Source organism: Capsicum annuum, chromosome 2, assembly GCF_002878395.1.
Source record: "Capsicum annuum cultivar UCD-10X-F1 chromosome 2, UCD10Xv1.1, whole genome shotgun sequence".
Classification (NCBI taxonomy): domain Eukaryota; kingdom Viridiplantae; phylum Streptophyta; class Magnoliopsida; order Solanales; family Solanaceae; genus Capsicum; species Capsicum annuum.
In genome coordinates, this window is record NC_061112.1 from 128,471,929 (window position 1) to 128,487,066 (window position 15,138).

Here is a 15,138-nt window from a genome sequence, read left to right on the forward strand (position 1 = left end):
CAACACTCCTCCTTGAATGCCATGTAAAGAAAAATTTTCAGAATACGCATTTGGGTGCTACCTCATTAAAAATTTTACCAGGAAAAATTCAGTAGGATAAAAATATTGGTTAAGGAAAAAAGAGTACAACATATTATCACTCCCCCCAATGAAGACCTCTATTCAATCAATTTAGTCTTCGCATTCCAATTCTGTGTACCATCTTCTCGAAGGTTGAAGTTGGTAAAGATTTGGTGAACCAATCTAATGAATTGTCATTGGAGCGAATCTGCTGCACCTCAATATCACCATTCTTCTGAAGATCGTGTGTGAAGAATAACTTTGGCGAAATGTGCTTCGTTCTATCTCCCTTTATAAAGCCTCATTTTAATTGGGCTATGCATGTTGCATTGTCTTCAAATATGACCGTGGGTACCTTGATATCGAGCTTCAGGCCACATCTTTTTTTGATGGAATGCACCACTGATCTCAGCCATAAGCATTCTCTATTTGCTTTATGGATCACTATTATCTCAGCATGATTAGAAGAAGTAACAACAATAGACTGGTTCGTCGATTGCCATGATATTGCAGTACCTCTGTATGTAAACATATAGCCTGTTTGAGATCATGCTTTATGTGGGTCAGATAAATAACCTGTATCTGCATGATCAACAAGATCTGGACTAGCTTTGTTAGTATTAAACATACCCATATCAATAGTCCCTTTTAGGTACCTCAATATATGCTTAACTTCGTTTCAGTGTCTTCGCGTAGGAGAAGAATTATACCTTGCTAGCAAATTAATAGAAAATGCTATATTCGGCATGGTAGCATTAGCAGGTACATAAGTGCACCAATAGCACTGAGATATGATTCTTCGGAGCCAAGAATTTCTTCTCCCTCTTTCAGAGGTCGGAATGGATCTTTAGTTACATCAAGTGATCGAACAACCATTGGAGTACTTAATGGACATGATTTATCATGTAAAAACGTTTCAAAACCTTCTGGGTATAGCAAATTTGATGAATGAAGACTCCTTCTGTTAAATGTTCAATTTGCAAACCAAAACAAAGTTTAATCTTTCCAAGATCTTTCATTTTGAATTCTTTCTTTAAATATTCAATTGCCTTTTGGAACTCTTCTGGAGTCCCAATGAGATTTATATCATCCACATAAACAGCGAGTATAACAAACCTTGACGCAGCTTTCTTAATGAAAATACAAGGACAAATAATATCATTTATGTAACCTTTGATTTTCGAGTACTCACTTAGGCAATTATACCAAATACGGCCTGATTGTTTTAGACCACACAACAATCTTTGTAATCTGATAAAAAATAATTCTCGAGACTTTTATGCACAGCTAGACCCGATGAGGTATTGAAATACTATTGCATTCATAACAGGTGAATATGTTTCTTCATAGTCGACATCGAGTTTTTGAGAGAATCCTTGTGCAACAAGGCGTGCCTTGTATCTTACAATTTAATTTTTCTTATTTCTTTTACATACGAAGACCTATTTATAGACGATTGATTTTACACCATCTGGGATTTGGACTACAGGTCCAAAAACTTTCTATTTAGCAAGTGAGTTCAATTCCGATTGAATCACCTCTTTCCATTTTGGCCAATTTTTTCTTCGGTGGCAATCTTCGACAGATAGAGGTTCAAGGTCCTCATTATCTTGCATGATATTTAGTGCTACATTATAGGCAAAAACATTAGCCACCATAATTTTATATTGATCTAAATTTACCTTATCACTAGTAGAATTTATTGAAAGTTCTTCATTCACTCGAGTCTAGGGTTCACTGATTTCTTGAGAAATATCAAGATTAATCATATTTTGAGTCTCTTCGGGAGAATCTTTTATAATATTATCTTTATCATTTTTCGCGCTTCTTTTTCTAGAATTTTTGTATCTTTTGATCCCAAAGGCCGACCACGCTTCAGGCATGTTTGGGATTCAGAAGATATTTCACTAAAAGATGGTTCTTTTGGAACTTCAATTCGGACAGGCAATTCGGACAGGCATATTCACTGCAGGGATATATGACTTAGTTATTCTTTTCAAATCAGTAAATGCATCTGGCATTTGATTCGCCAATTTTTGTAAGTGAATGATTTTCTGGATCTCATTTTCACATATGGGGGTACGTGGATCAAAATGAGATAATGATGAAATTTTTCACAAAATTTCTCTTTTCAGTTCACATTTTTCTCCTCCTAATTTTAGAAAATTTGTTTCATCAAATCGAAAATCTGCAAATCGAACAGTAAATAAATCTCTTGTCAATGGTTCAAGATAGCGAATTATAGAGGGTGACTCGAACCCAATATATATTTCTAACCTTCGCTGAGGGCCCATCTTAGTGCGCTGTGATGGTGCAACTGACACATCTATAACACATTCAAAAATTCGTAGATAGACAATATTTGGCTCATGACCGAGGACCAACTATAACGGGGAGTACTTATTATAATGAGTTGGTCTGAGACAAACAAGTGATGCTGCATGCAAGATAGCATGACCTCAAACAGTAGTGGACATTTTCATTTTTATAAGTAGTGGTCTTGCTATTAATTGTAGGCGCTTAATAAATGACTCAACAAAACCATTTTGAGTATGAATGTAAGCTACTGGATGTTCAACTCGTATTCCAACTGACATACAATAATTATCAAAAGTTTTGGATGTAAATTCTCCTGCTTTATTGAGGCGGATAGCCTTAATGGGATAATCTGAGAATTGCGCCCTTAATCGTATCATTTATGCCAATAATTTTGCAAACGTCAGGTTGTGAAATGACAAATGGCATACATGCGACCATCTTGAAGATACGTCTATTAAGACCATAAATATCTATTAGACCCACTAGGTGGGTGAATAGGCCCACATATATCCCTATGTATACGTTCTAGAAATAGAGGGGATTCGACGCTAACTTTTAATAGCAATGGCCTAGTTATCAGTTTGCCTTGATAACAAGCAGGCACATGAAAATTCATTAGTTGTAAAAATCTTCAGGTTCTTTAACGGATGCCCTTTTAAATTTTCAATGTTTCGTCTCATCATTATTGAGCCTCAATGGCCTATTCGATCATGTCAAAGCACAAATATATTTAGATCAGTAAACTTCTGATTTACGATAGAGTGTACTTCAGTTGTACTAATTTCGACATATTATAAGTTGGAAGACAAAGTTGGTAATTTCACCTACCCTTATTTTTTACCTGAGACATTTTTTATATTGACAAGATATTCAACATTCATTTCATTTATTGTCTCAATATGATATCTATTTCGGCGGATATCTTTAAAACTCAATTAATTTCTTGGGGATTTAGAAAAGAACAATGCATCTTTTATAACTAATTTTGTTCCCTTAGGCAGAAATATAGTAACTCTTCCGGAGACTTCAATCAATTTTAAATTACCAGAAATCGTTGTAACATTTGCTTTTCTTCTAAGTGGAATATTTTTCATCTTTAAATATTGTGTGCGTTGTTCCACTATCAATTACACAATTATCGTCACGATCGATTATTGATCCAAATAAGACTTGAGGAGTATCCATATTTTCTTCAAGATGAAAATATAAATAAAGTAAATACTACAGCATTACTAGCATATAACGTATTTACATAAACTTTAATTATTTACACGACTAGTGAGTTATTATTAACAGAAATTTAAATTAATGCAACTTGAATAGAAAAGTAACATAATCAGACTATTTCTTAATTCTCACCGATAAAGAGATTTACATGTTCTTCAGGAACTACAAAGAAATCTGAAACTTCCAAGTCCATGGGCTCAACATTATCTTCAAAGAGGAAGTTTGCTTCAACATCATTATCTGGTTTCTTAAGGGATGCCTGATAGAGCTTCATTAGATGTTTTGGCATTCGACAGGTACGCGATCAGTGCCCCTTTGTTCTTCCTTGGTGCTGCTTCAAGAGCTTCCCCTTCTCTTTGCACTGCTGGTGCTAAGGGTTATTGTTTATTGCAAGGCGATCACTCTGATTAAAATACCTTCCACGACCACTATCACGACAACGACCACGACTGGGGTTAGGACTTTTTCCACGCCTAGTTGGGCAAAAATTTACAGCATTCACTTCTAGAAATGGAGCAGTACCAACAGATCAACTTTCATGATTTTTCATTAAAAGACCATTATGTTGCTTAGCAATAAGAAGATGAGAAAATAATTCAAAATACTTTTTAAATCTCATTTCTTGGTACTGCTGCTACAGGAGCATACTCGGGGCGGAAAAAATAAAGAATGTTTTCTCTAATATGTCGTGATCTGTGATATCCTCCCCATATAAATTAAACTGCGATTTAATTCTAAATATCGCAGAATTATAATCAGTTATTTTCTTAAAATCCTGCAACCTCAGATAAGTCCATTCATACGAGCTTGTGGAAGAATGACCATTTTCAGGTGGTCGTATCTTTCTTTTAAATTGTTCCACAATATAAGAGGATCCTTAATCGTGAGGTATTCCATTTTCAAACCTTCGTCAAGATGACGACGAAGAAATATCATGATCTTGGCTTTGTCTTAATTTGATGTCTTATTATCGTTTTTTATAGTGTCTATTAGACCCATTGTATTTAAATATATTTAGGTATCTAATGTTCAGGACATATAAGTTTTGCCCGATAAATTTAGGACATTAAATTTATATTTTAAAATATTAAATATTATTTAAGAAAATTAAATATTAATCTTTAAATATTACTGAAAAGTTTTGCAAGGTTCGTTGATAACGTGATATAAAATTATGTAAAGGAATTAAAATAACAAAGATTAGTGATCACTATTTCATTCCACAATTTCTATATAAAACATGAATTATTTATAACCAACGCATGGAAGTTATACAATACTTATCAAGAAGTGGCCTATGAGTTGGAAATAAGCCAATCTTAAAAAGCATGCCACATGGTATTTTCTTTGCCACATGGCACCCGTTTTTCTCAACACCATTCAAATAATTCTCTCATGTTAATTAATTGATCTACATACTGCAGAAATCCTACCTTCCCCTACTTCGTCCTTACTGCAATAACAATTTAGTTTAGTATTTTTTGTTTTAATTTGTTTTCTTTTTTTCTAAAAAGTAATTTAACCATTTTTTTAAATTTAACCTTTTCACCTAATATATTTAAGATCACAGAATTAAAAATATTTTGATAGATTTTATATTTTTAATTTGAACCACAAAATGAAAGGAGTATTAAAGATAAAATATAGTGCGCAGATTAAATTGTTACTAATATCTTCTCTGCAAAATACTCCCTTCATTTCGGAATTAGTGAATTATTGGGGTATTTATTGGTGTTTCAAAGTAAGTGAATCATTAATTTTTTTTTTCAAATTTACCCTTATAATTTGACAACCAATTAACTTTTGGAAGGGTATTATAAGGTCAATTTTTTATTTTTTTAAGGTAAAAGTAAAAAATTATGTTAAATTTATATCTTTAGTATTTTTTTCTTAATTTATGTGTTAAAATTCAATAATTCATTTATTATGAAACGAATAATACCTGTACTGCATATTTTATTGAATTGTCATCTGAAAAATTACTATTAATGGTACACCGGTTATATGACAACATAACAATACAAAATAACCAATATACATCAAGATAAAAACAAGAAAACAAAGAACACTGCTTACGAGCTACGTACTGTCGGAGTATTCATCAGTCAGTTCAGTATTCACAGTAGCCGATTTCTTGAAGTACTGCTATATTAATACTCTTATTAAATTTAATCTGCTCAATATGATAACTTTGGTTTGTAACTTGAATAAACAATCATAACTTTCATTTTTATTAGTTTTGAGAGGGGTGGAGGGGAGAACCAAAATAAATCAGAAGATATATCTCTTTTTTACCCCTCCAATATACATCGTCACCTATTCGAGAATATAACACAAAAATGTTTGTCGATCAAATTATATACTTTCTATGTATACTTTGAAATAAGAACTTAACTTCGCAAATTACTACCGATAGTATTTTTAAATACTAACTTGATCATTAACATTTAAGACCACTGAATATTACTAAGGGATTGATACGAGAAATAAAAGTGAGATATCTCAAAAATTAAATTTGAAATAAAATTTATGAATTTATTTCATCACATTCAACTTAAAATTATTTTATTTTATTATATATATATATATATATATATTAATCTAAAAATTATAATCTCTAAATAATTTCATTAGTGTATCAAAGAACCATTAAAAAGCTTCATTCACGTCAATTTCAAAGTGTAGTGTTTTGGCCATTGTCTAAATTACGTCAATATTCAAGAAGCATACTAATTGGAGTGGGGGTTGGGTGTGGGAGGAAAAGAACAAGAGAGTACTAACTGTGGGTAGGGATGTGGTGTCAAGAAATGAATGGAGGACAATAATAAAATACACGGTCAAGGGTGATGATACATAGTGTCAGGCCCCCACGTGGAGAGGGGAAGGGGGCTTATTAGGAGTAGGTGGTGTCTGAATTGAGGAGACAGAGGAGTAGATGTTGGGGTTAAGGGGCCAAATGTGGGGTGTTCTCTTTTAAGCTTTACTTTTTTGACTCGATTTTTGGGGCGGTGGTGGACCTGAGGGCAAAGTCAGGGAGGAGGCTGAGACAGACACAACAACTCAGAAACCACAAATACACACAGAGAGGCAGTCGGCAGAGAACAGAGAGATTATGATTTTCTGAATGCTGAGGTCACTGTGTCTGTAAGCTGCTGTTTCTCTTTTCTCTGTTTTGGAGTATGCCTTTGGGTTTCCTCTTCATTACCCCCATTCATTCATTCTTTCTAAACATTTTTACCACTCCCAAAGCCGCCCGTCTTGTCTTTCACGCGCGCTTCCTTTTCCTTTCAAATACTCATATGTTTGTTTTTATTTTTCACTTATTTTTTAGTTAAATCTTGATTTTTATTATTTTATTTTTTAGTACATGTTAAGAAGAGACTTTTTTTTTTTTTTTTTTTATCCTTAGTATTATTACTTCTCTCCCAATTAATTTTAAGATATAATAATAAATATCACTTAATAGAGGTACTATAATAAAATAGCTACAGTATATCATTAATTATTTATCCCCTTCGTTTCATATTAATTGTCCATTTTATTATAAATAAAAATTGAAAATTAAAAAATACCCTACTATGATTTTATCCTAAATACTGATGTATATATTTCCTCCTTTTTATTATGTGGCATCGTTTAAATTGACATTATATTTAAAGAAAAAAACTTTTAAAATTTGTAACTTATAATAATTTATGGATATTTCTGTTTGTAAACCACTTTATTAAAAATAAAATAAAAATTTAGTTAAATTATTTTTAATAAGATGAGATATAAAATAGGCCGGAGGAAATACTAGTTATACACTTTTGAACTTTGGTTACTTATATATTGTGTACTAAGAATGAAATTATTGGGGTTGGGGAGTGGGGGTGGGGTGAGGAGGGCATTGTGGTTTTAAGAGTAAATGAAAAAAAAAGACACCATTTGAATTAGGAAAAAAGATACTTTTTGAATTGCACATCCGCATTACCCCTTCACTATCGATAAATTCATAGGCTTTTCTCTCATGTATATTTTGGAGGCCGAGATCCACAAAATACTTTTTTTCTTCCACTCATTTTTGCATCAATTTTTAAATAAAAATAAATGTCGCATGATCTTGCTCTATTTGTTGAGTTTATCAAAGTTTTATAATTTGCATTTGTGTAATTAAAGAAATGTTTTCAATCCTATCCTCAAAGAATTGGTAAAGTTAGAAAAGTAGCCTTGAAGTAACTGGTAAAGTATTTATCATGTGATCAGGGGGTCAAATACACATTTATGGTGGGATCCTTCTTCGGACCCTATGTATAGCGGGAGCTTTCGTGCATCGGATTGTCCACTTTTTTATCCTTAAAGAAAATGAAAAAGAGCCTAAAATGTCCTTCTCATCTACCTATGGGGCTTAATTTGCCCTTTTATTTAACAGATTAGTTTATCCCCAATATATTAATGACATGACTTCTTTTAATTGGTCAAGTAATAATTAATTAAACTAATTAATAATCCGACCTGCTAAACCTAACCCATCCAAACCTAATAACCTGCTTTGCCCCATCCAAACATAATAACATTAAAATAAAAATCCAAAATCAATCCGCTTCTTCTCCAATTTTTCTATTTTTGTGCCTCGCCTAATTAACGCTAATTGATGAAAGGGCACTGATCATAAGCAACATTAGCTTTGTTAAAATGCTTCTGAGCTTCGATTTGACGTTTCTTTGCATAACTGTTTATATTACATAACAATAACAGTTGATAACCTTGCGAGTTAAATTCTTCAAATTGTTCAGAAAATATTCCAAGGACATGAAAAAGAACCTGAACTATAAAGAACATAAGAACTTACCAGCATGAATACAACCACCAACAACTAGGTTGTGCTTTGAACATGCTATGATCGTCAATTCAAGCTCGAAATGAGTTTTACTTTTATGGTTGTGCTTAGATCTTTTCACTGCACCAATAGAGCTGATAGTCTAGAACCAGAAGAGGAATCTCTGATAATTTTTGGATAGAATTCATAGTTATGCTGTCTTCTTTCCCCTACCGCGATCATTCGTGCATCAGGAAGGATGTGGTTAGTTGAATACCATCTTCGTTGAATTAAAGTATGGGTGAGCTCCACCCAATCACAGTTCTCACCAGTGCAAGGCGCTAGTGTATGTATTACACGGTCTCCATCATTATATCCTCCGATTTGGACTAATATTTCATCGGGGAGGACCGCACCAGAAGAGCAATAAGGATCTGTTTGGATCATTAATGCCCGGAATGTGTTGCTACCAATGTCGTATAAAACAGAATGAGAATAGCAGTCTTCGCGTGAGACTATGTCATTGGGGTCATAGCGATAACGCCCTCCTGGAAGTGAGAGGTTATAACGGCCAAAATCCGTCGTATCAAAGATAACTACCTTGTTATTATGCAGGAATTGCATGTGCACCGCAGATATGCCAATGTTTTTCTGCAACATCCGCCATTCGCCTAGGAGGCGTCTACGACTATGAGAAACCAACATCTGAGAAGCTAATGGAGGTTGAAGAGTGAAAAATATTAGTACTAGTAAGAAGAGGAAAATGATACTTTCCTTGTCCATAAGTTGAAAACATTCTTTATGTTGTTATTAGTATGAGTGATAGAATTTAGGAGTTGGATAGTTAGTGTCCATATATTTATATTCCAAGAAAGTATTGAATTCAAGCTGAATTGAAGTAGAATTCAAAGAAAATGACTTCATCACTTGGCACAAGAAGTGAAATTCTGTTTCTTCATGCGTCCATAAAGTAAGGGGCTGCCAGAATTTTGCTTGATTTGCATTATAATAAGTCTAGCTGATACAACTTTAGTAGGTAGTCGAGCGTTGTTTAGTTCTCTCATCGATCTATCTTGTTTCCTTCGCTTTAGTAAGCATATTATTTGTTGTTGCTATTTGTTCTCTTTCTTAATTGTTTTTACTTTTTAACATGACCTCTTCGCTTTTGTATTTTATTTATATACTTGATTCTTAATATTCTTACTCAAGCCGAGGGTCTTTCAGAAACAACCTCTCTATTGAACACATACCACCCTCCCCAGACCTCACTTGTGGGATTACACTGGGTATTATGTTGTTGTTGTAGTCTAGCTGATACAAGCACTACCTATAAAATTATGTGTCGACTAAAAATTTATATTGCTCGGACTTTAACAAAATATTGTTAGGTCTATGTCGCGGATCCTCTGAGCTATGCATTTTTAAGGAACTGATACGGACGTGACAACATTTTTAAAGAATTCGACCGATGGCTAAAAAACTGAAGAGATTGCGAAAGAGAAAAACCAGCAAACAGTTGAGCAAAAATGTACAGCTTTGTTCAAGTTTAAGAACAGAAACATCATTCTGTTTAAAAATTCTATCATTTCTTTCCTTTCAAATATTCCAAAAAATTGCTTTAACAAGGTCGAAAGCCTTGTTCTCCTTATGTCATTGACACACAAAGTCGCTACATTAGTATCAAGTTTCTTTGTTGTATATGAAGGATGGGGGAGGGTGACATTGTATAAGTAGGCAATGCATCAAGAACAAATCTCTCAGCGAAAGAAAGATACTGTCTTTTTCAATCGGAGAGTTTCCTAACGCATTTTCAAGTATCACATCCCAAGTAGAAGTGGAAGAAACAATGGCGCCAAGACGGATTATGAGATCACATTGAAGATAGGATGGGGCAAATCGGGTTATTAGGTTTGCATTATTATTGGGTCGGGTTATTAGGTTTGGGTGAGTTAGGTTTAGCGGGTCGAATTATTAATTAATTATTACTTGGCCAATTAAAAGTAGTCACATTATTGATGTATTGGGGATAAACTAATTTGTTAAATAAAAGGGCAAATTAGGCCCTATAGGTAGATGGGGAGATCATTTCAGGCCCAATAGGTAAACAAAGGACATTTTTGCACCATTTCAGATAGTTGAAGGGCATTTTAAGCCCTTTTCCGAAGACAATAATCCAAAACCTTGACAACAATGGAGGAGTTTTAATTCCTTTAACGACATACAAGCCTAAATATTTTCTATACCTTCTATGTCTTTTGTTTAATTGTTTTCCTGTTTTTCTAATTATAAAAAACAGAAATTGATTTATACATTTATTTTCCGAACAGAGATAATAACATATATGTAATTTTTGAATTTTTTTATTTTATTTTTTTTAGCTTTAGTGCTTATCTTCTTTCAAAACATACATCAACAGTGCTTATTTTTTTTCAACCGTGCTTATTTTTTTTCAACTGTGCTTATTTTCTTTCAAAAACATAACAAGACGCCTCATGTTTATTTTTTTTTTTAAATAAGCACTTTAGGGGAAAAAGAACACCATTTTACCTCTAAAAATTTGATCAAATAAACTATTGATGAGACATTTCAAAATCGAAATTATATAAATTTGTCTCAACAGGAGACGTTTGTTTTGGTCTGAATGGAAAATTTAGATAGATTTAAGCAAATATGTGTTAGAGTGGATTAGAATCGGATATTGATCGGAAATCGACTAATGATTTGATTATGAGTTTGGACGATTTCTTCTTGTAGCTGGCTTTTGGAGTTAAGTTATCGTGAGGTCTATTTTTGCATATGGTATCAAAGAAACACACAATAATATTTTTCTAAAAATTACATATATACACAGGTTAAAGTTACATGAGAAAATTGAAGGAAATGTGTCTTTTAAGTCTTGAATGCTTCTGTAAAGGAATTGATATCTAAGAGGGGTCTTATTCCATTAAAGAGGATTTTATTTTCATCCGCTCCATTAGAGATTAGGGTCAAGAGGAGAAGAAGAGTGATTTCCAGAGCATTATCAGGCATCCAAAAAAGTAAAATTGCAACCCCCCCTGTCTGTGTGTTGCATTGAGCAACGTACAATGTCCAAAGGAGAGCAGCACGAGCTGAAGAAGGTGAATATATTATATGTCTTCCAACTGACAAAACAAACAGACATATATCTGTTTCAACAGATGACACATCTGCTGAAAATTATCAAACAGATATATACATCTGTTGCAACGGTTGACTAACCTGTTGCACCAAATACTTTATCTGGTTCAACAATGTCTCGTTTGTTTTAGCAAATCAAAAAGCTCTTCGTACCGCTTCTATTTGAATCAACAGATGACCTATCTGCTGCAACAGATGATTCATATGTTGCAACGGATGGTTCATCCATTGGAAATTATCACACAGGATCTTCCTCATGTAGAAATTTTTCCCAACAGTTGATTTATTGTTGAAAAAGAAATATAATATGTTTGGGACAATTTAAAACGGAAGGAAGACCTGTTTGATTTGCTAGAAGAGATGAGTTATCCTTTTCCATTTTGTTGTATCTCCGTGATTAGCATTGACCACTTCTGGCTTTCTAGGTGGATGTAGAAGAAGCTACTGTTGAATATCATTGACAATATGCTACTCTTTTTATGGAAATACGGAGAACAGAAAGTGCAGAAATCATACGCAAGAGACAATAAAGATCCACAACGAGCAAAGCCGAATTTCATAGCACCGGATGAAGAGCAACTTGCCCATACTGAGTAGATCTTTATAACTTGAGCCTGTCAAAGCAATCCTTGGCAGTTTACTTAAATTATTGTTGATGTATTTGTTGAGATCTGTACCCATAACAATTTTTTGACATTTTATTTATTCGTTGACTTATTTAAGCTAATTTATGAAGGCTTTGATTTATTTTATTTTGTTTACGAATTTTATTTATTTCTTAGATTTGTACTTATTAATTGAAAAGAAATACTAGATTCAAATATTGCAACAGATAATGTATCTGTTGCAACAGACGTTACATCTATTGGAAAAATCGAACAGATTTAGACATATGTTGCAACAGGTAGATGATCTGTTAGAATTTGTCAAACAGGTCTTCCCACTGTTGCAACAGATGGACTTTAGATAAAAACATCAAGATAATGCTACAGATGACACATCTATTGGGAAAAAAAGAACAAATTTAGACATATATTGCAATAGATGGAATTTATCTGTTGCAACAAATGACACATCTATTGAAATAATCGAATAGATTTATACATATATTGCAACAGGTAGGTTATCTATTGGAATTTATCAAACAGGTCTTCCTATTGTTGCAACAGATAGACTTTAGATAAAAACATCGAGATAATGCAACAGATGACCAACCTATTGCAACAGATAAACTATATGTCAGAACAGGTAGGATAACTGTTACAACAGATGGAGAATCTGTTGCATTATAAAAAATCAACTTTCGTTGGACATAAAAAATTGTCACTACATGTAAAAAGGTTTAAGTGAATTGAATTGAAATAAAAAAGACGCAACCCATTGATGGTGTTCAGTTCAAACACCTAAAATAAAATAGACATCAAGTAGACATGTTCATTTTAAACACGTAAAATAAAATAAGCATCAAATGTGTCAGTGTTAGTCTAGCACATTTCGCTGGCTTGCCGTCACTTGGCCCCCAACGGTCATTTTTTTTCCTCATTGTCTTATATATTCATCTTCCTCCTAAAATTTAACCCTAAATTCCCAAATCTTCTTCTTCATCGTCATCTTCTTTTATCTATCCAAATTCTTCAAATTATTATTTTTATTTTTTCCAACTGACCTTGACAATGTCGAGCTCATCTTCCACTATTTTTTATGATAAAATTTTTTGATATTGTAAGTGCAGTCATGAAGCTCTGTTAAAGACTTCTGAACTCAACAAAATCAGGGTCGTAAGTTTTTTACTTGTAAGATTTCAAAGGTAATATTTTTTTATTTAATTAGTTGATTAATTATTGACTTGTAATTATTTTGTAATTGTGTTCTCTTTTTTATAGAAATTGGGTGGATGCGATTACTTTGATTGGTATGAAGAACAACACCCTTCACAAGCAAATCGTGTAATCTGAGATTTGTTGAACAAAGTCAAAGCTTCTAAAGAGAAACAAAATCGAGCAAGAAGATACTACATTGTTGCCGTTATTGCTACTGGTTTGATGTTGTTGGGCACATGGATATTAAAACCTAATTGCTGAAATTTTCATGGTGGTGTGTGTATTTGTTACTGGTTTGTTGTCGACGGGCACATGGATATTCAAGCGTAACTGTTGGAAAGTATCAAAAAGATTTAGGCAAATGTTGAAAAATTTAGGTCATCTGTTGGAAATTATCAAACAGCTCTTCCCACTGTTGCAACAGATTAGACTTAGATTATTAGATTATTCATAGAAATAACATCGGCCTAATACAACAGATGACCAACCTATCGCAATAGATAAACTATCTGCCAGAATGGATTAAAGATATTTTACAACAGATTGACAATCTAATCTATTGCATTATAAAAAACTCAACTTTCATCAGAAAAAAAATTATTGCCACTACATGTACATGTAATAAAGTGAAGGGTGACTTGAAATTAAAAATTTCTATTTCACAGGCTCTTCTATATACACAAGCTTCAAGAGTCCAGTTAGTACCCCATAAGCCCAGACCTCTTGCAGGTTTTCCATAGCGTTGTCGTACAGAAAAGTCATTGGCTCAGCCATTTCTATGTCGGTCAGCAAACATTAGATGTGTGCAAGAACGTGCGAGCCGCTCACTTTAGCAGCAGCATCTTTTGGAAGGATCATTCCCCTGTTTTGACCTTTAAAATCCCATGATTTCTTCATCAACGCTTCTTTTGGCAAATGATTCATCAGTTTACTCTCCCTCAACAAGATGGGCAACAACACTATCAATGGCTCCACGAGGAGAAAAAGATCAAAATCATTGACGAGAGGTACGTTGGAGTCATAAACATTGATCTTTTCCTCCTCGAGTAGTATCTCAACAGCCCGATAATGCATGCCGTTCACGCTAATGACTGCAAGAATCCTTTTTGCCTCAGTCCAGCTCTTGCCGTGGAGATTTGACCTATCCCCTCTAACCTATCTTAACGTTTCTTCTTCATCCAAGACCAAAGTAGAAACTAGGAAATCAAGTCCCACGCTAAGGGATGACGCCTCTCCATTGATTTGATCGTACCTATCCTTGAGCTTCTTGCAGAAGTTGAGATCCATTATCCTATCGACAGCATCATACACTTCCCGGTACGTTAATTGCCTTTTCCTCATGAGGCAGAGAATTATGTCAACATGCTGTGAGATAAGAAGTCAATTTTTAAATAGGTTAGTAATTGTAAAGATACAACGGATGGTCCATATGTTGTATAGGATTCTTTGAATCAATAATCCAACGCAACTTATGCAACAGATAGATAATAAGTTGCAACAGAATCACAACCAGTTGCACCAATATACCCAGCTGTTGCAACAGATGTGAAATATGTTTTGTAACTTCTTCTTCAAGGGGAAGATTAGAAGGGCTAGGTTAGGAAAAGTAAACTTTCCTTGTCCTCGTACGGCATACACATATCAGTCATAGTCTGGAAGTCTTGGGGGGAAAGGAGAGGCCTGGGGTAATCTGGTGCGCCTGGCTTAGCATTCTTGGCCTGTCGCAGATCCCTCTTCTCTTCGGTGCCATGTTTT

At 33.8% G+C, this 15,138-nt stretch overlaps 1 protein-coding gene across 1 annotated transcript; it reads right to left on the reverse strand.

Annotated features, from left to right (window-relative positions):
- Positions 1-8,232: 8,232 nt before the first annotated feature.
- Positions 8,233-9,187, reverse strand: LOC124896269 (aldehyde oxidase GLOX-like). The gene is made up of 2 exons (XM_047407809.1): positions 8,552-9,187; positions 8,233-8,409 (listed from the first exon to the last, which is right to left on the reverse strand). The coding sequence occupies exons 1-2, from the start codon at positions 9,185-9,187 to the stop codon at positions 8,233-8,235; spliced, it is 813 nt and encodes a 270-aa protein (XP_047263765.1).
- Between the last annotated feature and the right edge of the window lie 5,951 nt (positions 9,188-15,138).

Excerpts from the sequence above, each read along its gene's own strand:
- LOC124896269 (XM_047407809.1), bottom strand. The coding sequence starts at position 9,187 with ATGGACAAGGAAAGTATCATTTTCCTCTTCTTACTAGTACTAATATTT. Across the intron at positions 8,410-8,551 it reads CTAGACTATCAGCTCTATTG|GTTCTTTTTCATGTCCTTGG; the intron begins GTGCAGTGAAAA and ends TTTATAGTTCAG.